This window comes from Anas platyrhynchos, chromosome 6, assembly GCF_047663525.1.
Source record: "Anas platyrhynchos isolate ZD024472 breed Pekin duck chromosome 6, IASCAAS_PekinDuck_T2T, whole genome shotgun sequence".
NCBI classification, from domain to species: Eukaryota; Metazoa; Chordata; class Aves; order Anseriformes; family Anatidae; genus Anas; species Anas platyrhynchos.
In genome coordinates, this window is record NC_092592.1 from 7,414,270 (window position 1) to 7,435,068 (window position 20,799).

The window sequence follows — 20,799 nt, forward strand, 5'->3', positions numbered from 1 at the left end:
AAAACAAGCTGACACAGGAAAAAGCATGTCTGGAAGAAGACATACGAGCAGCTGTGTTCGGTGTCCTCTACCCCTTTGAGATACTTCCCAGCGCATTGTCAGGGTGTGAACAATCCTAACAGCGGTTTGGGGAATGACTTTGGGTCAGGCAACGCTGAACAGAGCCTTGTAAACACACTGACAACACCGGTGGCAATTTCCTTCAGCCACTTACCTACACAGCAGATTCCTGCCTCTTGCAGTTCAGTTTGACTTTGTAATTAAAAATAAAATAAAATGTATATTGCTTTTTAAAATTAACCCTTTCTACATTCCTGGTTGCCAAAACTAAAGGCTGTGCAGATCTGGTAGCCAGTCAGAAAGATCCTTTCAGCAATCAGCTGCTGTGGCTTCAGCAGTCACATCACTTTTGTTCTATGTTTTGCAAAAATGACACGATAACAATCTCTCAGTTCTGTTCCCAGCAACGTTTGGGATTTTCTGATGTTCTCCTGCCCATGGCTGCCTGCAGCCCTAGACACAAACTTAGCTTCCTAGTTTCTGCAGCTGGAGGCACTGCTTCATCGATGCCACTTCTTTGTGCCTTCCCCAGGGCCAGTCCCAATGTCTGTGAACGCGGTCTGAAATCTCTAGAAGGGGAACGCACTTTTTTTCTGGGTGTACACACAGGTTCCTTTGGTCATGCATCCCAAATCCATATGTTATTGCCAGGATCCAGCCACGACCTGGTGAGAGTTCAGCCATTTCCCTCTGCAGAGAGGGGAGGCCGTTCAGTTTTGGGTACATTTCTTTCCACACAGCTCATGTTTGGACCAACTGGAAAGCAGTAGCTGCTTTGCAAGAACATCCCTTGCAGATGGACAAAACACTAAGCAGCTGCTTGATATAACTTTCGTAGATGATGGGAAACTGCTTTCATCTAGGGTTTTTACGCGGGCTCCCAGTCCAGCTAATATTTGCCTATCTCTGCATGTCAGCAGCGAGCAAAACTCCCGGTGTCAGCATCCTGCCCTGGGATTACTCAGCGGCTGCTGGAGAGCAGAGCGGCGAGTTTCCCTAGGCTTTTAGCCCTTTAAAAGCTGCTTTCCTCCTGAGCTGCGCTCCCTCACGGTTCAAGGTAAAAGCTGAGTTTATTTCTGCTGGCTCTGCCGTGGCCGGTGCCCGAGCAGGAAGAGCCCGAGGTCGGGGCTGAGCTGTGTCTGGTCTCCAGTGAGTACCTGGTGCCGGAGCGGTACGTGACTGCGCCGTGTCTGTGCAGCGTTACAGCCCCCTGAGCAACCTCAATGAAAGGGGGAGCTCCCGGTAGGACAGCAAATAAATGCCAGATGTTTCTGAGGAAAGGTTGGCTGTGATGGGGAGCCAGGAAAGAGCGCTTCTGGGTGGACGATACCATGTAGGTCAGTCACAAATCCCCAGCGAAGCTGCCTGCAGCTCCCGTGTCGGAGCTAGAGGAGCACAAAAAGCCAGGAGCAGCCTCTGTCCTGAGCCAGGGGGAAGCCAGCAGCACAGTTGGCTTTGCATTCGTTGGGACACTGCCCCTTACAGCTGCTGCCGTCACCAGGTGAGCTGCTGTGACCCCAAACCCTGTGCTCCTTCCCTGATCACGACCATCACAGATGCAGATATTATGGACTTCCACATTTGTACCAGAGTGACTTAGCTCTTGCAAATCCTGCCACAATTACCAAGCCCCATCAGCAAGAATACAGCACGCTGCACCTCTTCAGCTGGGCCTTCACACTGAAAAAGGCATCTTCAGAAGCAGGTTCCCAAATGTGGGAAGGCTCATAAGGACTACGCTACCCTAAAGTCTGGTCCTACAAAGCTCTTGCGGTCCCAGACCTGTTACAAGCCATGTGTGAGACCTCTACCTTCTCCCTGCTTACAAACCCTGGAGATGGAATTACTGCCAGACAGGGAGAGGGAACAAAAAAGAAAGAAGGGAGTATTTACCGGAAGCCCTGGTCTTCCTGTAGGACCCTGAAACAAAATGCACAGAAAAAGTGAAAGTTAGCTTCAAAATCTGAATGGGGGTCTTCATAAAGAGAAGGAATCACAAGGCTTTAGGAAACAGGATGGTTAAAAATCTCCCCACAGCTTGTTGGCCATCAGCTCTGACTGCCTGGGTTTCCTAATCTCCTGTTCGTAAAGTTTTCTCTCCTTTCAGCATGGCTCTACCCACAGCTCTCCGCATGGGCTCCAAGGTATCTGCAAGTCCGTGGAGAACAAGCTAATTACAGGGCTCTGACTTTCCTCCTTAGTTTCCATCTGCTAAATATTAATTTTTCATGTATGGAATTGCTGTAGTTGCCACAGAAATGTTGCATGTTCAGAAATGGGAGGGAAGATGTCCGTGAGAGGATCTTTTCCTTCGGATGTGGTCCAGACAGCGAAAAGAGTCCGGGAACCTCAGGCCTATTGCATGATTTCATCATTTCCTTCCTTCCTTTGCCCCTTTTTAGTCCCGATCTCACCAAATTTCTCGCATGACTGCGGGTTGCCCTTGCCTTCACCAAAGCCTCGATTGACTTGGTGGGAGCATCTGTTGGGCAAGAGGAGTGCGTGGAGGCTCCTTTTGCTCCCGGGAGCGTTGCTCATCCTTTTCCTTGGCTCTTCCCCCAGCTGGCCAAGACTACAGGCTGGGCTCAGCGCGTTCCTGAGGTGCCAACACCAGCACCAGGGGCTGAGCCCTACCACCTGGCATCTTGTCTTCTGCGAGCTGGGAAAGAAACCCGGGAGAGGGGCGAGAGGTTGCCAGCGCTTTGGGGTCACCGTCTAGAACACGTACGACAGCCAGCCAGGCAGGAGCCCCAGTGGGTTGCTCATAAGCTTGGGTTTCCAGCCGGTTTTAATCATGAGAAACATGCAGGGAAGAAGTACTTCCTACGGCAATGTGGAAGACTCTGCTCGACTCTTCAGCAGTGAATTTCTGCTCACGGCAACTGAGCCGGTCTCGCTCACCAGCCCCTTGGAAACCCAGAGGTCCTGAACGAGACGAGGGTGCTGTTAGCCCTAGACACATCCCACTTTGGCTAAAGACTCTCGGTCTGCCTGACTTCCTCTTGTTATTTCCATTGGCTGGAGCACTCCTCACGGCCTGTCCTCAAAGTCTGCGTGCGGAGACAGGTTCAGGGGTCGCAACGAGGCAGGATACGGTAGCGCATATTGTCAGCACTTCTCCGGTGGTCCCATGTGTTTCTGCCAGACTTCAATCTTTCATTATGATATTAAGTTTCTAACCCTTATTGCTGCAAAGAAAGCCTGGAGTCTGCGTCTTCCTTGCCCTGCAAAGGCACGGACTGCTCCCCAGGAGACGTCTGCACTGACCTACAGCTTCCTCTCCAATTTCCCCCAGCAGCAATATAATCATCTAGTGCCAACTTCCCTACCAACGCTGTGCCACATCCCTTTAGCACCAACATGTGCCTGCCTGGGGCTCTGCTTGCAGCCCCCTCCGGAGATGCGATATCCCCCCAGAAACCACAGGCTAACGCTGAAATACGTTCACTTCAGTGGCCGGTCCTGAAAGCCCCTGGGATCAATGATTGCTGAAGGTTTGCACGGAGCAGGGCTTCCAGCTGTAAAATGCTTTCAGACCTTCTGGCCTGGAAGGTGCAACTTTTTGGAAGATTGTTGTCATTAAATCGGGCTGCGCTCATATATCTGTGGGAGTTCAGTCTACAGCATTTTGACTTGATGAAAGGGGAAAATAGGTTGTGCAGCAACTACTTCTCCTCAGAACGTCATCTGCAAACTGTTTAAGACATTTTTGCATGAACAGACAAAAGATGACTACCGTATGTTTAACTTCTCATGTTCCTTCACAGAAACAAAGTATAGTTACTCTATTGTACAGGAATATAACCCATTTCCTCTGGAAGGACCGTGCTACAGACAATATAGCATTTCTTTATAATCCTGAGAGATATTGATACATGGCCTCATTCCTTACATTGCTTCTTCTGATTCACTGTGGGTCTCTTAATAGCTGTAAGAAAACTTCTGCAATAACCTAGCTATTTTCCTGAAGCCTAAATCGTCTGCGCTGAGGTTTTGCATTAGCTAACATTTGAAAAGGAAGCTGTCAACACAATTTTTCCTCTGAAATTGATAGTTATGCAGCTATACTTGAAGGCCCAACAGTTCCGCAAGCCCGGGTGAGTAGCATGGAGCAAGTCCCTGCCGCTCAGCTCGCGCCATGTGTTTGCGATCCATCTTCCCTTTTTTCACAAACATGTCTCGTTCGGCGTGTGGCATCCAGTGCATGCGAAGCACATGCAGCCGATCCCCCTGGGGTATGCGGGGCCAACTGCTAACACGCGGATATCTGAGCCCCTCACGTTTGCTTTGTCCCCGTCCCTGCAATCCCCCTGTCTCGCCCTCGGAAGTTGCGACACGGCCGAGAGGGATCCCACCCCAACACGGGCGCTGAGCACCCGCAGTACTTGCTGTTTGTGACATCCCGGGGCACCCGGACTGCAAAGGACACCACAGACGGGAGACTTTGCCAGTTCATGCCCCGCAAACTGTGTCAACAGCTTGTAAAACCACAGAGGTTCGGTACTTACAGGCGGACCTGAAACAGAGAAGAAGAAGAAGAAGGAGAAAAACAATTAACTTCATTAATACAATAAATCCTAAGGAGAATGGCTGGATAAACACAGCGTTATCATTTGGGGGGAACTGATCCTGATGCTGCTTCCATTTCCTGACACGCTTTTACCACCTCTCTGCTCTTTAATTAAGGCATCCCCACAATTAGGCATCACTTGCCAGTCACCATGAGTGCAGGGCAGCCCCAGAACACCCCATGTTGGGATGGCTGTGCCAGTCAGGCTCCCAGCACTGTCACCTTCACTGGTGGTCCCCTGGCACACCGAGGGCTCCCTGAGCGTGACACCACTGAGCACAGGGTCCTCGTTACCTGTGTGACTCCCACTCGCATCCCACCCTCCACTCAGGGTCAAGAAAGCTAAACGTGGGGAGGTGGGAGCCCCTGTGCTGCAAAGATGCATCTGCCATCAGTGGTCCTGCAAAGGCGTGGAAAGGTTCATGAGGAAAGTGCAGCAATTAAACATGTGGGGTGCTTTTCTCCTCCAGTACATCCTCGTTTTCCTTCTTGCTTCTGCCTCTGTTCCCATAGAAGCCAACCTGCCCTCTTGGAAGAGATCCCCTAAAAACCTCGCCTCACCTCACCAAAGCACCACATCTCCCCTGTACAGAACCGTTGCACGATCCATACCCAGGCTCAAACAACACACTTCTTTCATTGGATCCCAGAAATTTCCTCAAAATCCTGACAGATATTGTGTGTGGAAAGAAACCCCTGAACTCACCATTTTGTGGTTTTCCTCTCTGTGAGAGAAGCGAGACACACAATACAACTGTCAGGGGTTTCTACATTTTCCATACTTTCTAGACACTCTCTTCCCTTTTTTTTTTTTCTCCTCCACGTAAAGTGCCAAGAAGTAAGACTAAGCAGTCTAACAGGCGAGCTGACAGATACCAGGCAGCAACCTCTCCTCTGCGCGGGGGGCGGATGTCACGGCAAGCACCTGCAGAGTACGTCGTCATCCTGAAAACGCCCCTGGCTGAATGTCCATGACAGGAACAGGAGACTTCAGATGAAAAAACGTTCTCTGTGCTGGAAACATCCCACTTAGCGTGACACCGGCAAACGGTTTGGCTATCAAGCTCTGGTGACCTAAAACTGCACTGTCAAATGCTGTTCTTAGCCTTGTGCTCAGCTTTCTTCTTAGCTGATTGAAAAAGGGTATCTTTCGGTTAAAACAGAACAAAAAGTTTAGCACCTTGCTGGTAACCAACTGAGCTGAGCCAGAAGGCTCAAGAACCCCAAACAAACAACTCTACCCAAATTTAGGATTGGAGCTCAGTGGGGCTGCCACCAGCACCAGCACTGCCCTAGCAGTGCGCCAAGTCTAAACAACAAAAGGATTTCTGATCAGAGAGTTAGTTTTGGAGGGCAAGGTCAGCCTCAGATTCAGGAATCCCAACTTATGCCAGACTAGGAGGAAAAAAACAACAGAGTTTTCTGACTCTGGCTTGGCTGACAATGAAGTTCTGTGAGAGAACTCTTTTGGAGAGATTCTGTTTCGGAGCGAGCACCCTGTCACAAGGTCACTGCTTGCAGCCTGCCAACACGCGGACTTTATTTCCATTAGCAACACGACAGACCCTTAATAACCCGCCTACCTGTCTGCGAGGCTCTGGGGCACTCGTGGGCTGCACGAACCGAACTGCTCAGCTAACACCGCAAGAAAAAATTAACGGCAAGCAAATCCTCAGCTCTCCCTGCCCTTCCACACCGAGAGTGGCCAGCCAGCAGCACAGCCAGCAGCGGTATTGCAGCACCGCAGAGAGAAAACACTGCAGCTTGTGTTTGCTCCAGAAGCTGTGTCTGCAGAGCTGAGTAAATCAGCAGTGCCGGCAGCCCCGGGCCCATCAGGCTGCGCACCCCACGCAGATCAAAGGCTGGAGGCGTACTGGAGGCCCATCTTTGTTACGTGCCCTCTATAAAATTAATGGTGGCGCGAAGGGGGGCTGCACAGCCTTGTGTAAACACGCACCAGTGGGCGGCAGGGACACGGTCTTGGCTGCAATAACTCCAGGGGTAGAGACCGTCCAGGGACTGGGCTTCAAGTGTCAGGAGCATCGGGGGGACCCAGGAGAAAGCAAAGCCCTCGGGCACAGCCACTTCTGAAGGCACCGTCGCCTTGCGAGGGCCCAGGGAGGAGGAGGGCAGATGGCCCAAGGACAGTGGGGAGGGAGGAGGTGCCGCTGGACGAACTGTCACGAAGCACCGGGGATTTTACCAAGTGAAATAATGCTTCAGCAAAGGGGATTTGTCATGTTCCGTCACGGTGATTAACGAGAAGGCTGAGCAGAGCTTCAAGAGAGGCTCAGCCTTTAATACAACAACGAGTAATTTAACGCACATTAGAGGGAAGAGCAGGCAAGGGAGGGAGGGGACCCTCGTGCCTCTGCTCCTGCCACCAGCAGCCGGGCTGAGCCAGCCTCTCCTGGGCAGCACTGGGCTGGCCCCTGGTCAGGACTAAGGCAGAGCCGCCCTGTTCTGCGCCAGGGACAGTGGTGACCTCATAAACTGAGCAAGCAGACCTGCAAATTGAAGCAGGAGCCTTTTAGCAGCTGGGCAAAGCCCGGCAGAGCTCCCCAGGTTGGCTGTGCTGCTCCTAGCAGGCGACCAGGCTGCACGGAGCCCTTGGAGAAAGCCAGGGGAACTGCAGCAGTCACCGCAACGCCGCTGCGGGTTCTCCCACGCACCCCCAGGTCCTGCAGTCCCCGCCAGTTTGCAGGAGCAGCACATAGCGTGGCCTGACTGCCCCAAAGAGGACAGGGCTCAGCGGTGGTGGACTTCCAAGGACTCCCCAGACAACCAGAACCAACAGCTTGGACAGCCACGAGTGCAGACCGCAGCTGCGGGGGCTTCTCCTCTGCCCTGCTTCTAGCAGGCTCTTTTGGGGTGAGCCCGAAGCAGCGCCGTGTAGGAGATCAGCTCCATCCCCTGTGCACAAACAGCCAGCAGAGAAAGGCAGAAAGCTGGCGACCTCCTGCCCACAACGGGCGGCTCAGGAAGCATCTCTCGGTGCCGGCACTCTCGCTGAAAGGCACTGCAGGGCTGCGAGCGCTGGCGATCGCTGTTTATCCAGCTGCGGCGCTCGGCGAGCAGCGGGGGACGGAGGGAGGGGAGGGAGCAAACGTGTGGAGAGTGGACGAGTGGGAGGAAGCAGCAGCCTCCTGCAAAGAGGAGAGCTCCAGAGCACCTTTGAAAAGGAGCGTTAAGAAAACAAAGGGTTCTTGCGGGGGTACCCGGGGTCCCTCCAAACATGTGGCCTCTGGAAATGAGCACCATCTGCACTGTCCCTCCTCTGCGGCGCTGCTTTTTGTGCAGATAGAAACTGTCTTTAAAGAAGCTCTGCTTTCCTGGAGACCGGGTGGGTAAAAGGAGCAGCCGTGGTCTGCAGGGAGGACGAGCCCACCTCATTGCACCTACTGAGGGGGCACACCTGCAAAGAACGGGATGGCCGTGCCACAGAGCCCTCTGCTCCCTCGCCCTCCTCTGTGGCCAGCTCAAACAGCCACTATCAAAACCAGAACTGCAGTGACCCCTTTTCCCTCAGCCACACAAAGAGCTAAAAAGCCACCCTCAGAGCTGTGGCCTCTTCGGGCCCAGAAGAGGGGATGCTTAGTTTTGTAAGAGGGTCATATTTATCCTAATCTGGAAAGTCCCACGTCCCGGCATATCGCAGCTTAAAAGCCGGACAGTACGAGAGCGGGTCAGCGTGGTGTGAGACCTTCTGCTGATGGCAGAGATATCCCCCGGCAACGATCTCGGAACTGATAGGATCATTGAAACCGTCCCAGCCATTTAAGGGCATTTCCCAACATCTGGGAAAGTGGCTGTTTAAAACACTCTTAAATGCTGCTGCTTAATTTTTTTTCCCCCCTGACTTCTTGGAGCCAGGCACACCAGCGTCCACAGCGTGGGTGCCTGCTCCAAAAACCCACATCCAAACCATTTTTTGTTCCTGCTCCAAGGCACAAACGACACCGGGAGGGTAGGGAGGGGACATGAAGACATTGCCATCGCTTCCTCAGATCTCATCTCACTCCACACGGCAGCAGGAGGGGAGATGTAAACATGTAATCCATCCCTGTGAGGAAATCCAGCCACTTCCCAGAGCCAGAAGGCAGCCTTAGCGCGTTAGAGAGATACAGTTACTTCCTGACATTCGGGACTGTTAATTGATAACGAGATAGCTGTGGGCCAGGCAATTAGTTATGAAAGGCTGATTGAAATGTCAGCAGCCCGCGCACAACCTGGCCCCGGGGCGGCAGAGGGAGCCCCTCGTTTGCAGCGTGGTGCTCCCCATTTTCAAAGCAGGCAGACCCCAGCGGGGTGCATGGAGCCCAGCTGGGGGTTTGCCTTTTTCAAAGACTGACCACGCTGCAGTTTTGAAGCCCAGGGTTCCTCACAGTCTCCTGGAAACATCTCCCCTACCTCCACCAGGGGCCAAATGATTTGAGAGGAGGTAGAGGGAGCATTAACTCAGAGAGCTGCAAATGAGGAGGCAAAAATGCCACGCACCTGCCAGGTAACAATGGGAAACACTTGCCATAATTCAACAGTCTTAGAACTAAGTTAAAGACAACTGAAACCTTCAAAATAATAAGGAAAAAATAATTAACAGCGGTGATTTCCCACAGCACAGCCTCCAGAAGTGTTGCTTCAGGCGGTGTCAGCCACCTGGGAGTACAGCTCCCTCCAGAGAGCACCAACCCCTCCGAAAGCCAGGCGCCCCGTCCCCAAACCAGCCCCCTCCCCGCTACGGCCACGCGGCACGGCAGGAGGTTCTTCAAAGGCTCGCAGCAATGCCGGGCAGCAAAGAGGCTCGCGGGATTTCACGGCCAAAAAATGCCACCAACGCTAAGCCGCGGCACCAGCTTACGCCAGTCACTCGAGCTGGCCTCCGAAATCAAGCCCATGACATCACCGAGCCTCGGCAGTCGATATCAGCAGCTGCTGGGGACAGAAGTCACTGCTCAGGCACTCTGAGCAGCCCCGTGCACCACCAGCACCACCCGAGGAGGAGCCGTCAAACACAGAACCAGAGAGAAGCCCATGGGAAGCCTTGTCCAAAGCCAGCAACAAGGAGAAGTTGTTAAGTTTTCCTGGAGAAATTAAAGTGGTTGAACAGCAGTCTCAAAACTAGAAGGTTGGGTCCAATAGTGAAGTTAAGTCAAGGACTCAAGCTGCACCTCTGAGCATCCACTTGTTTCAAGAAGTGCCTAAAAGTGCAACGGGAGCTGCTCAAGCCTGCAGAGAAAATCTGGGCTGCTGGCATGACCTCAGCGAGCCCATCGGGCAGGTTAAAGTGCTCACAAGTGAGGGATCAGCAGCCAAATAAATATTCTGGCAGACACATGGGAGAGCCCCTCATGAAAACAAAGGGTGGGAAAGGGCCAAGAGCAGGCGGCCCACACGGCGCTGGCTGCACCCGAGACGATCGTGGCACCTCGGGCACCACTGGGGGAGATGTTGGGATGGAAAGGGCAGAACAATGCTCGTTTCGGGCAGGCAGCCACGGGTCAAAAAGCTCTTTCCAAGCAGTGAACAATCACATTTGTCCCTGCCATGCTGAAGCACTTAGCACTGCAGAAAGTGGAAAAATTAGGGCTGGGAAGGGCCCTCAGGGTCAGCTCGCCCAGTGGGGTTTCTCGCTCAGTATCTGGAGGCCCCCTTGGGGTTTTCCAGTAGTGGTGCGGACCCCTGGATTGAAAATGTTGAAAGCAGATGGCAGCAGGCTCGCTGTGCCACCGCCTTCTGCCAGAGCCTGCGTGCCCCTGGGCTCCTGCAAACCGCCAGCTGCAAACCGCAGCTCTCGGCTGTCCCCTTTCTCTTCCCCTCCTTCCTCCCCTGAGCAAACCAAGCAGAGATGAAAGGATTCCCGGGGTGGGAGAGGGACGCGAAACCAAGGAGGGAACATCTTCAAAGCAACCCAAGGAAAAAGGCCTCTACCTAACCCACGTGGGCAAATATTGCTCTAACCTGCTGCTGTCCTCTGCGGCTGGAGACTTCACACTCTTACCTCATGATCCAGTCCAGGGAATACTCCTGCCCTGGTTCATAAGGCCCTATTTATTATCTTTCCTAGAGGCTACCCCAAATTTCCAGTGTTGCTGTTTAAGCCAACTGATGACCTCCCTGATGTATAGCAGACGTGAAGAACAGCCTTTTTATATTTCTCTCCCCTTTGTGGTCACCTTTCACATGTTCAAAGCCTGCTCTTCTAATCCCCATCCCAGTCTTCTCTTGTCTTTAGACTAAACAAAACCTAATTTTTCCAGTCTCTGCAGCAGCCTTGTTTTCTGGGTCGCTGGTGGTTCCATCAGCTTGCTGCCTGCCACGTCAGTGGCAGACGACTTGGTAAAGGCAGAAGACTTGGTGTCCATGTACCTTATCCACAGGGTCTCAGTCACACAGGGAAACTGAGTCCCCCCCTCACCATGTCTGCCTTCCTTTTTCTTCCCAAACATCACTTCTCCTCCACGAGCCCTCAGGGGTTTGGAGGTTTCTTGCAGTGTTTCTGTAAGAAGCTCAGGTGCTTGGTGTCCAGTGGGACCCACTCTCCTGCTCCCCTGAGGAAGGCTTCCTTTTCACTCACAACTTTTTCAGCATTGTCTCGGTGTCCTTGATCATCCTACCTCACGTTCTTCTGTCTTGAAACCAGCTCACTGAGGAGTTTGTGATTTTATTTCGTTGATCCCTTCCTCTACCCTTCGTACTGGGATGGTTTTAGCTCACACCTTTAACAGCAGTTCCCTGCCAGACTGCAGTGTCTCTTCAGCTCCTTCCCCAGGGGTCCTACGCATTAATTCTCTTGCCCCTACTGCACTTTTGAAGTCCACCTCAAAGATCTGGACATGAGTACCTCACAACTCACAGTCTGAAGACACCCATGCAAGTGCAAAAGGCTACCACTCCAATAAAATCCTACCCTTGGCAGAGTAGATGTTTGATTGTCTTTCTGTCCACTTCACATCCTCCATCGCATCCTATTTCCCACCAGAAATACGGTAGATGCTGTCTGAAAGCTCTGGAGATCCAAACCTGGATTGAAAACTGCAACTGGTTATTCAGCAGTCTTCTGAAATTTCTCCACTGAGGAGCTGACTGCTTCTTCATTGCTTGGTCAGGCCCTGTACAAGTCCTGCTCCCCAGAGAGCTGCAGAATTAGAAAAGAACCACAGGGAAAAACTGGCCAAAGTAAATCATGGCTGGGTAAAGAGAAAAACAAAATCCACTGCACTTTTACTTCCTGCTGAAAATTACAATCTCTCTCATAATGTGGTTGTCTGGGAACAGTAGAAATTTGGAGCTTACTGCAGCTAATAATTATTTAAATCCATTCTCTGATCATGTACTTAAAATGCAAATGATACATTTTACTGGTCAGATTGCGTAGATTCATTTTCTTCCTACGCCATTTTTGCAATTTGCTGTTCATTTTAATATACGGTGCACTAACTGTTACTTTTTTCCCTAGTTCTTGTTATTCTTCCCTCTCTTCCATCTGCTTTTTTCTTCTTCCTTCCCCCTTCCAAAATATTTTGCAACTTTTGTACCAGCAAATTCTGTCACCTAGTCGGGGAGGAACAAAAGACCATTGTGTTCGGTTCATCTTTTAATAGACTCCTTCCTCAAATACCTCGTGGACTGCCAGTGCTGTCTTCCAGACCTTGTCTCACACCCTTTTGAGTTATGAAAATGTTTGGGAGGGTCTTTCCTTTAACCGAGACGTTTTTCCACCCGAGATGATTGATCGCTCCCAGTTACCACTAATTACCCTATCAGCAGTTGGACACAAGCCTAGCCACAGCGTTCTTCCTCCAGAGGCCGGCAATGCATCCCTGTCGCTCGTTATCCTCTTCTTCAAGGATGGAACAAACTGGCTAATTAGAGACACCATAAATTCTTCCTCCAGGCTCTTTCCTGATGTGCTGCCTTGTTTCCAAACAGAGCATGTGGAGGAGAGCGGGGTTGATGCTAGTCCTTTTAAAAGGAAAAATGCGATGGGGTTTCTGAGCCCAAGCGGGTTTGCACAGCATGTTTTATTGCACAGGAAGAGGAGGGTACTCCTTCATTCATCTAAATCTAGCTGATGCTTTCTTAGCACGTCTCAAACACCGAGAGGCTTGCTTAGCTTGGCTCCTACCCCTGTGCAGGGCTCTGCCTGGAGGAAGCCAGGCCGGGGCTACACGCACAGATGGAGACAACTCGTGCTGGCTAACAGCAGTAAGAGGATTCAGGACTTTCCTTACCTAGGATGAACTGACAGGCAGATCCCTTCGCCGACGCCTCCAGTGCCCAAACCAGATGCTCTGCACTGTGCACGCTATAAGGAGAGCAATAGGACTGGAAAAGCACAAAATAATCCCAAGCAACTGCTGCCGCCCTGCTGAGCACGGTCTGGAAAGCACCTGTATTCTCTTGTCTTCTCACGGTTGTGAGTCTGGCTCAATGAGTACGTTTGCACAGGTTTTATTGCTGCATATACTTGTCAGAAACTCTGTCTTGTTTGAGGCCAAAAGATTTTTCTTATTTAGCCACATAGGACACTACTCTTTAAGGTAGCGAGAGATCTCCTGATAATCTCAAGAAGAAAAGAGGAAGCAATGAAGATGGAAGAGAGGTTTCCCCCCTAGAACAGAGGAAAAATTACTTGGAGGAAAACCGACTCAGTTTAGAAAACTAGTCACTAAAAAGCTCTTCCTCTCAGCGTCAAGGAAATGCCCTGAGGGCACAAGGAAGGACAAAGGGCGTTATATTTAGAGAGAAACCTCTCCGAAGTACCAGGGGTTGGTGGTATGCACACACCGAAGGGGTGCACATCTGGCAAAAAGAAAAAATCAGGGGGGCTGCTCAGATGGTGCCAAAGAGCTCGGAGTCCTCCCAAAACAGCAAGCCCTCACTGCTCCAGAAAGAAAAAGATTAAAGAGGAGGAGCAAGGACCGAGGTCTGCAGCAGTTTGCTGCTGGGGAAGGCATGTGGAGAACCCCCCCACCCCCAGAGAACAAGGCAATGGCTGAAACTGCATCAAGCCACACAGGGCCAGGGCCAGGGCTTGCCCCACACACGTCCAGGAGCCAGGCTATATATAGCTCCCCTTCCTAAAGGACCTGAGAGTCACTTCCCAACACCTTCCCAAGCAACTCCAGGACCCCTTCCCATTACAAGCTAGGTTAATGCAATGGCAAAGCACGGGAGACAAGCCAGGATGCCTTTGAAATTCAGGGCAAGAGGATGTCACGAGCCACAGCCAACAAACCCTGTCTCCTCCTGTTTCCCCAGAAAAAAACACTTGCTACAGGCACACAGGCCGTCTGTGAGATCACCACGCTCACGGACTGGCAGTAAGCAGAAATACAAGGCTAGGGATGAACGCAGGACATTTCATCACTTCTTTCCACTTCTCCTTCTATTTTTAACCCCACACTAAATTGTAGTGCACCAGGGATGCCAAACAGGGCCTCGCAATGCCACAGCTCTCCCCAGGTTTGGGACAGGTCAGGGCCAGGCTCTTCAGCAAGCAGAGGGTTGAGACTTGCCTCCCGCTCGGTGCCCAGGGCTGTGTCACAGACACGTGAGCTCTGTGGGGCACTTGGGGATTCAATCATTCTTTCACCTTGAATATAGTAGTGTTCAAAGGGTAGTTAATCTGCACGCTGCCTTTAGTGGTCATATAACCATTCCCACGTTGCTGCCAAAATACTTCTAAAAGGAGTCGATAGTTAAGAAAATAAATTATGAAAAACAAACAAACAAAAAAAAAACAGCCCATTGTGTGCTTCAGCTCTGTTAGGGACGGGGCCAACACACAACTCCCAGCAGCTGCCGCTGCCTCCAGCAACATCTCCTCCCTTGGACGGCAGCGGCTGATGATAGGGGAGGAGGACAAGCAAAGAGCAGCCACTGGGATCCGGCAGCATCCCAGAACCAGGTCTGGCCTCAGAAAAAACCCTTTCCCAAAGCTCAGCACTGCCTGCATCCCCTCTACCTGCCGCTGGCCCGGGCGCACGGCGGGGGAGCTGGTGTGGATGGGATCGCTGGGTGGTCCCATCGTAGCTGCCCGGAGCGATACCGAACCATAATAAACAAGTCCCTCGCACAAAGCCCTGTCAGTTCAGATTCCACTTGGGCTGATATAATCTTCATCTTCCCTTTGAAAGAAAGGATGAAAAAAAAAAGAAGAAAAAAAAAGACAAACCCAGACATCCTAAGGGAGAGGAGTGAGGCAAGCGATGGATTGATACTGCCCGTGTGTGTCTCAGCCCCCCAGCGTGGGGAAAATGTGCTGTTAATCAGCCGCCCCCCCGGGGAATACACTGATTTAATTACCACCCGCCTGCGCGGTCCAGCCACGATGCTGCTCGCCCAAGACATCGCATGAGGAAGGAGCAGACAGGGAGCCTCAGCAGCCGGGCTGGAACAGGACGAGAGAGCAGAGCAGGAATTTCCCCGGCCACGTTTGGGAGAGCTGGGGGGTGAATCAGTCCGGGGAGGCCGTGCAAGGGGGCTGCCTCACAAACCCACAGATGCGAGAGGGGGACAGCATCAAAGGGCGCATCACTGCCCTGCCAGGGCTGCGGGCATCACAGAGGGGATGGAGGCATCAGGGGGTCGCCTCTCCCCTATCTGAAAGGGGAGCTGGCTTGGGGGAAGCGCAGAGAAACACAATGAGGGATTTCCAGATGGGAAAGGGAAGAAACAGCCAGATGAAATGAAGTTTGGAGGCCCAGTTAGCAGGACCTGATAACCAGGGGGTCAGCAGGGCACCCTGCAGCCCCCATGGGGCAGACAGCTGCAGATCACGTTATGCCACAGTCCCTTCCCCAAATCAGCAGCAGGGCACACACCCCGCACGTGAGCGCGCCTCTCCAGCCCTCCAACTGTCATGCTGCTGGCATTTCATGACGTTAATCTGGGGTGCATTGGAGCGGTGCTGCAGTGAAGGCAAATGTTTTCCAGCGCTTATGTTTCACAATGCTTACGAATGTCAGAGAGGAAGCACAGAGCGGAGCAGAGACACGTGCCAGGAAAAGCAGGGTGCGAGCTATGGTGAGCCCGGCAGTGAGGAGGAGAGCAAGAGGGACCTGCAGTCCCCTCAGCTGGGGTTATACACGGGCTGGGACTGGGGAAACCGAGCGAGGGCAAAGTGCTACGGGGCTGTGCCGCGTGTGGCCATCCCCAGCAACCAGCAGCAGTGAGAGCTGGGACCAAGTGTCCCACTTTCAGTCCTGCTCACCTACACCCGAAACTATTTCTCCAGGAGCTGAGAAGAGAGACCTCTACCTTGGGGCTGTACAGCTTCCTTGGCTCACCTCGACAGCCTTAGTGGGGTCCTGGGTTGTTCGTGGCAGTTTGCCCAACGTGAGACCTTCGTCAAGAAGCTTTGTCCAGCCCCAGGAGAGGAGGAGCTGCATCAGGAGCATCCCCGCAAAGCAACGCCCCCGATGGTCACTTTGAAGTGGCTTCAGCACCTGACACAGCTTCATCTCTCCCACCTGGGGGACAGCGGGGATGTTTAATAATTAATGGCCGTATGCTCGCCTCCGAAGGCCGGCACGAAAAGCATGGCTGTGTCTTTAACGGCTGCCAGCGATGGGAAACTCATTGGAGTGTGTGTTCGGAGGGGAAGAAGGTTAAGATGATTAACTGGTGCTAACAAGTTTAGGATGTGGAAGAAGTATTTTCTTGGACGTCCATCAAAGAGAGGATTGAATGTTCCCCGGCGGGGGGGGGAGGCAGGCGGTATGTGTTTAGCAGATGAGGTTTCTGCCTCCACCAGCTCTGCCTCCCAAAGCTGCCCGCCCCACATGATGCAACCTCTCCTTTTTAAACCGCCACCTCTCCCCCCGCCCCATCGGCCCTACCTGCGGCCCCCAGGCTGGCACGGGGGCTGAAAGTTGATCCGGGGGGAGGAAAGCCGCCCCTCCGCTCTTCCTGTTGATCCTCGCCCCGGGACAGCCTTCGGGCACCAGCAGATCAGCCTGGCCATCGCTCCCCGCGGCCGGCGAAGACGCAGGCGGATGCCCGGAAGAGCAGAGAGGGAATCGGGTATCGCTGCGCCGAAAGCTGACACCTCGAAGAAAGTTCCTCCTGGGCATTTGCAGCCCTGCTGCAAAACCCCACTCCCTGCCCAGTCACGGGGAGGCCGAGCAGAGCCATCCCCACCACCAGCAGCCCACTTTGTACCTCTGCATGGCCCTCAGGCACGCGGCGGCAGCTAACATGAGTGCCAAAATCCCCTCGCGGATGGTTTTGGAGTGAGCCACTTGCTGCCTGCAGCATCTCCCTGGGTATTCTCAGTGCTCCTCACAGGCTGCCCACGCTTTGTGCCGTCGAGCCGAGCGACCGGCACGCCTCGCCTTCATTCCTCCAGCCGCCGCAAAGCTGCCGGGATGGGCAGCACACGCGAGACCCGCCTCGTGGGGCCCGGACGTGCGTCAGCGGCTGACGCAAAGCAGCCCGGCCATGTGCACACAGCCCAGGCCTGGGAAAAATCCCTCCAGCCTGGTAGAGCGCTCGCCCTGAATCAAAGCCCTCGGCGTACAGTAGCAGCGCAATGTGCTCTTGGGGTTTCCCCAGCCAGCTGGGATGTCTTTGCCTTGCTTTGTCACGACGCTGATTTATGCCCATATGTACCATAGACATTGTAAGCGCAGGCACGCAATGGTGTAAACACTTCCACCAGACATCTGTACACAAACCCATCAAATACGCAGAAGCTCGCTGCTGCAGCCCTCCGCCTGCATCGCGGGTGCCCTGCAGGCAACCTGTCGGGCCCTGGGCTGCGTGCAGGGGGCCATTCCCCTCCAGACCTGGTAATTGGATGTGCTCTGGTCAGGACAGTAAAGGTCATGGTGGGATCATTACCTGTCATGAATCAGCCTGGCCACAAATGCTTTCCTTCCGTGTCAGGCTGTGCCCCATGCTGGAGCCCACCATGAGGGTACTTGCTCCTCAGCAGCGCTGTGCGCCCTTTCTGCCCTCCAAAATCTCAGTGCTTCCTGCGCAATTCATCCTCAACATCTTTCTCTGCGCCATGTCCTTGTCTGGGGAAGAGCTTATTGCCTTTTTCAGACGAAGGACAGCAGAACCGAACAGCCAAGGCTTTTCTGGTGCTGGGCTATAGTACCTGGGCTGTAACATATAAGCACCACTGAAGCTACTGTTTGTGCCACCAGGACTTGTGCACACTGAGATGAGAATATTCACCTGTCTGAACCCTTAGGGACAGCTCAGCCTCCAGAAGAAAAGACCTGCTGCAGGCCCAAGGAAATGTCCTTCCACCACCCAGTCAGTTCAAACATGAATAAATAAATAAAAATGTAGAGGGTGGAGAGAGGAGCCCTGGGGCATCCAGGAGGTAGACCCAAACATGGCAAGAGGGAATCATACAAAAAAAAACAGACAAACGTAAATAAATCAGCCACCCTCTCACAGAGCCTTTGTGCCTCAGCACCTTCCCTTTTGACTGCATCGATTGCTTGTGGCCAAATGTTGGATGCAGAGGGAGAGGTGGAAGCTCTCTTCCAACGCCGTCAGTGTGACGGCACCATCAGGGTGCTCTTGTCTTCCAGTTGCTTTGCAGCCCGGGCAGCACTCACAGCTGTACTAACAGCTCCTGTGAGCCATCCTGGCAACAACAGCAGGTTCACTAAAATCATTTAAATAAGCCTTAATAAAACCAGCTTAAATCCCAAACACAGACTAAGCCGGATGAGTCGATGCTTAGGGGAATAAGGAGCATCCCTGCTCCATTACCGTCCCTCAGCAGCAGACCTGGTAACAACCTCCAGGTGACAAAAGCCAAGGAGGGGTGACTCCTCCATCTGCCCCAGGCAGTTGTGTAAGAGCACAGCTGCCTACGTGTTTGGAGAAAGAGAGTTAACCGACCAAACAAACTGTTTGTTTGTTTTCTTCTGAATCGTTCATCCCCATCTATTCATAACTGCTCGCAGAATCCGTGGAATTCATTGTGTGGTTTGCATCTTCAAAACAAATGAAACAACAGTATGTCTAAACCAAACAAACCCCAACCCAAAATACAGCCAGCAGGCCAGGGCGCATGAGCAACCTTCGAGGCTGAAGTGTGTGTATACTCTAGAGGGCCAGAAAAATGTGGATGGGGGAACACAGCTAAATTTCAGGGAATAATAGAATTCCCAGGGAGATTTCTTAAAAAGGCGGGGGGAGAAAGAGCACAAGCATTTAAGCAATGATTATGCTGCAACTTTGCTTCCAGATGTGCCGCACCGTGGGGATGCCGTGCTAGCTAATGGCATCTTCCGAGGCAGCGATGCGCTGCTCCGGACGCTCAGCAGGAGCTGGGCTCCTCAGCCAGCCCGCCTGTAAGGGCTTTGCTGGGGTATCCAGGGAAAAAGGCAATTCACAAAGCTCCTCTCTCATTAGTTTTTTGTTCGGAGGTAGTTAAAAAGCCATGTTCAGGCACTTCCAAAGCAGAAAAAGGTTGTGACGCAGCCCAGAACACCCTTTGCGTAGTCAGCATAGGGAAGCGTGCTGACTTACCGTCCTGAAAATGGGGCAGACAAAAACACAGCACTTGGAACACCTCCCGACAGCAGGCCACGGGGCTGGGTGTTTCATTAGGCACTCCTGCCTCACGTTCCTCAGGGCTCTGAGCCAGGGCCACCCGCTCAGCTCGCAGTCCCCTGGCATTTCAATAACCGGGGGAGAACCTTTCCATCCCGTGCCACGGATGCCAAATGCCCCCTCTACTCCAATTTGTCTGTATGCTTTCAGATTTTTAATCTCACAGGTGCCCTCGGATCAACCCAAGCAGTCCCAGCGAGCTAAAAATGACAGCAAGAAAATGTAAAAGTCACGAAAACCTGCAAGAGCTGGAGCACCCCAGCTCGTGTACGGAGTGGGAGCAAATGGTATTTGGTCACCGCTCTCCTTTTTGGCCGATCTGCCCACAGGGGAGTCTAGGGAAGAGATGGGAATCTCAAGGGAGAAACGTGGGTGCTGCAGGGCCAGGCTCAGCCCACGCTGCCCTGGAGGGCTGTCCACATCCCCGGTCGTGCCCTTCCCGACGTTTCCTCCCTCTGCCGGCTGCCTGCCGGGCCAGGCAGGGGTCGGGACGTGGGAAATCCTGCTGCCTGCTGCCAGCTGGCCCTGCCGGCGCTGGGTGACACGTCCTGGGCAGGAGCCAAGGCCCTGCCGCGGCCCCGCGATGTTCCTTGCTGGCCTCCTCCAGGGCTGAGCAGGATGCTCAGATCGAGCAGGCATCACCCACAGCCCCACGGCGTGAACGGGGCCTCCACCTCACCGCTGCTCTCATCGCCCACCCTACACAAAGGGAAAAAGCAGAAATATTTTTGGGGTGTGGCGACGCCTGCTAGGATTTCTGTATGGTCAGTCAAGCTGAAGAGAGCAGCCAAGGGGCTGGGGCAGACGGGGGAACGTGGATGAGGGTTTGTGTGAGAAGAAATGCCCAAGAAGGGTTCCCTTGCAAAGACCCAAAGGAGTGCACAAGACCCCAGCCCACAGCCAGCACCAAAATCCTCACAGCTGCCCCATGCCCACCCCAAACCCCTAGGAGGGATGAAAAAGCCATCGGGCATCCCTCCGAGCCACTTCCCCTCTCGCATGGCTGACCGCCTCCAGCCCTGCGGGCTCCCAACCTGCCCGAGGAGAAACCAAACCAAAACAAGCAGTGCGGAGGCAGAGGGAACGGAGCCAGACCTTTTCTTTTTTTCTTTTTAAGGGATTTCGAAGACTGGAGCAGAGAGCCAGCGGAGTGAAAAACAACCACGTGGGGACAGTGAAAATAGGAGCTGAAGAGGGGAAGATGGGAAAGGTCTAATAAAAAGTCACAGTATATAAAATACTCGGGAGCCCACCTCTGCCAGAAAGGCTGTGGGAGGGGGTTTGGGTGGTAATCCCTGGCTGCTTGAGACTGTCCAGGCAGACGGGGTCTGGATCAGAGCAGCAAGGCTTAGGGTTTCACTCTATCAACCTGAAATACAATGCTGTTCCCTCGCAGGGTTCTGTTATTACACAGCACAAACCAAGGGAGGTCAGTTGGCCATGAGAGGCTCCTCCAGAACTCGGGTAGTTCTCCACAGCACGCAGCCAAGTCCAAATCCCACACAGAAAAGAAATGCTTCCCTCATCTCAGCAAAAGCTACGAGGGGAAGCTCTCGCCTAGAAATCAGGCCCATGGTCCCACC

The 20,799-nt window shown here is 53.0% G+C and overlaps 1 protein-coding gene across 2 annotated transcripts in view; it reads right to left on the reverse strand.

Annotated features, from left to right (window-relative positions):
* COL13A1 (collagen type XIII alpha 1 chain) overlaps positions 1-20,799 on the reverse strand; it is an 88,787-nt gene that overhangs the window by 57,315 nt on the left and 10,673 nt on the right. The window contains exons 3-4 of one of the 2 annotated variants that reach the window (XM_072040344.1): positions 4,569-4,576; positions 1,954-1,980 (exon numbers count right to left, since the gene is read on the reverse strand). In XM_072040344.1, coding sequence (XP_071896445.1) covers positions 1,954-1,980; positions 4,569-4,576 — 35 coding nt within the window. Of the gene's footprint in view, positions 1-1,953; positions 1,981-4,568; positions 4,577-20,799 lie in introns of those variants that run through there. The other variant, XM_038181527.2, reaches the window with a different exon arrangement.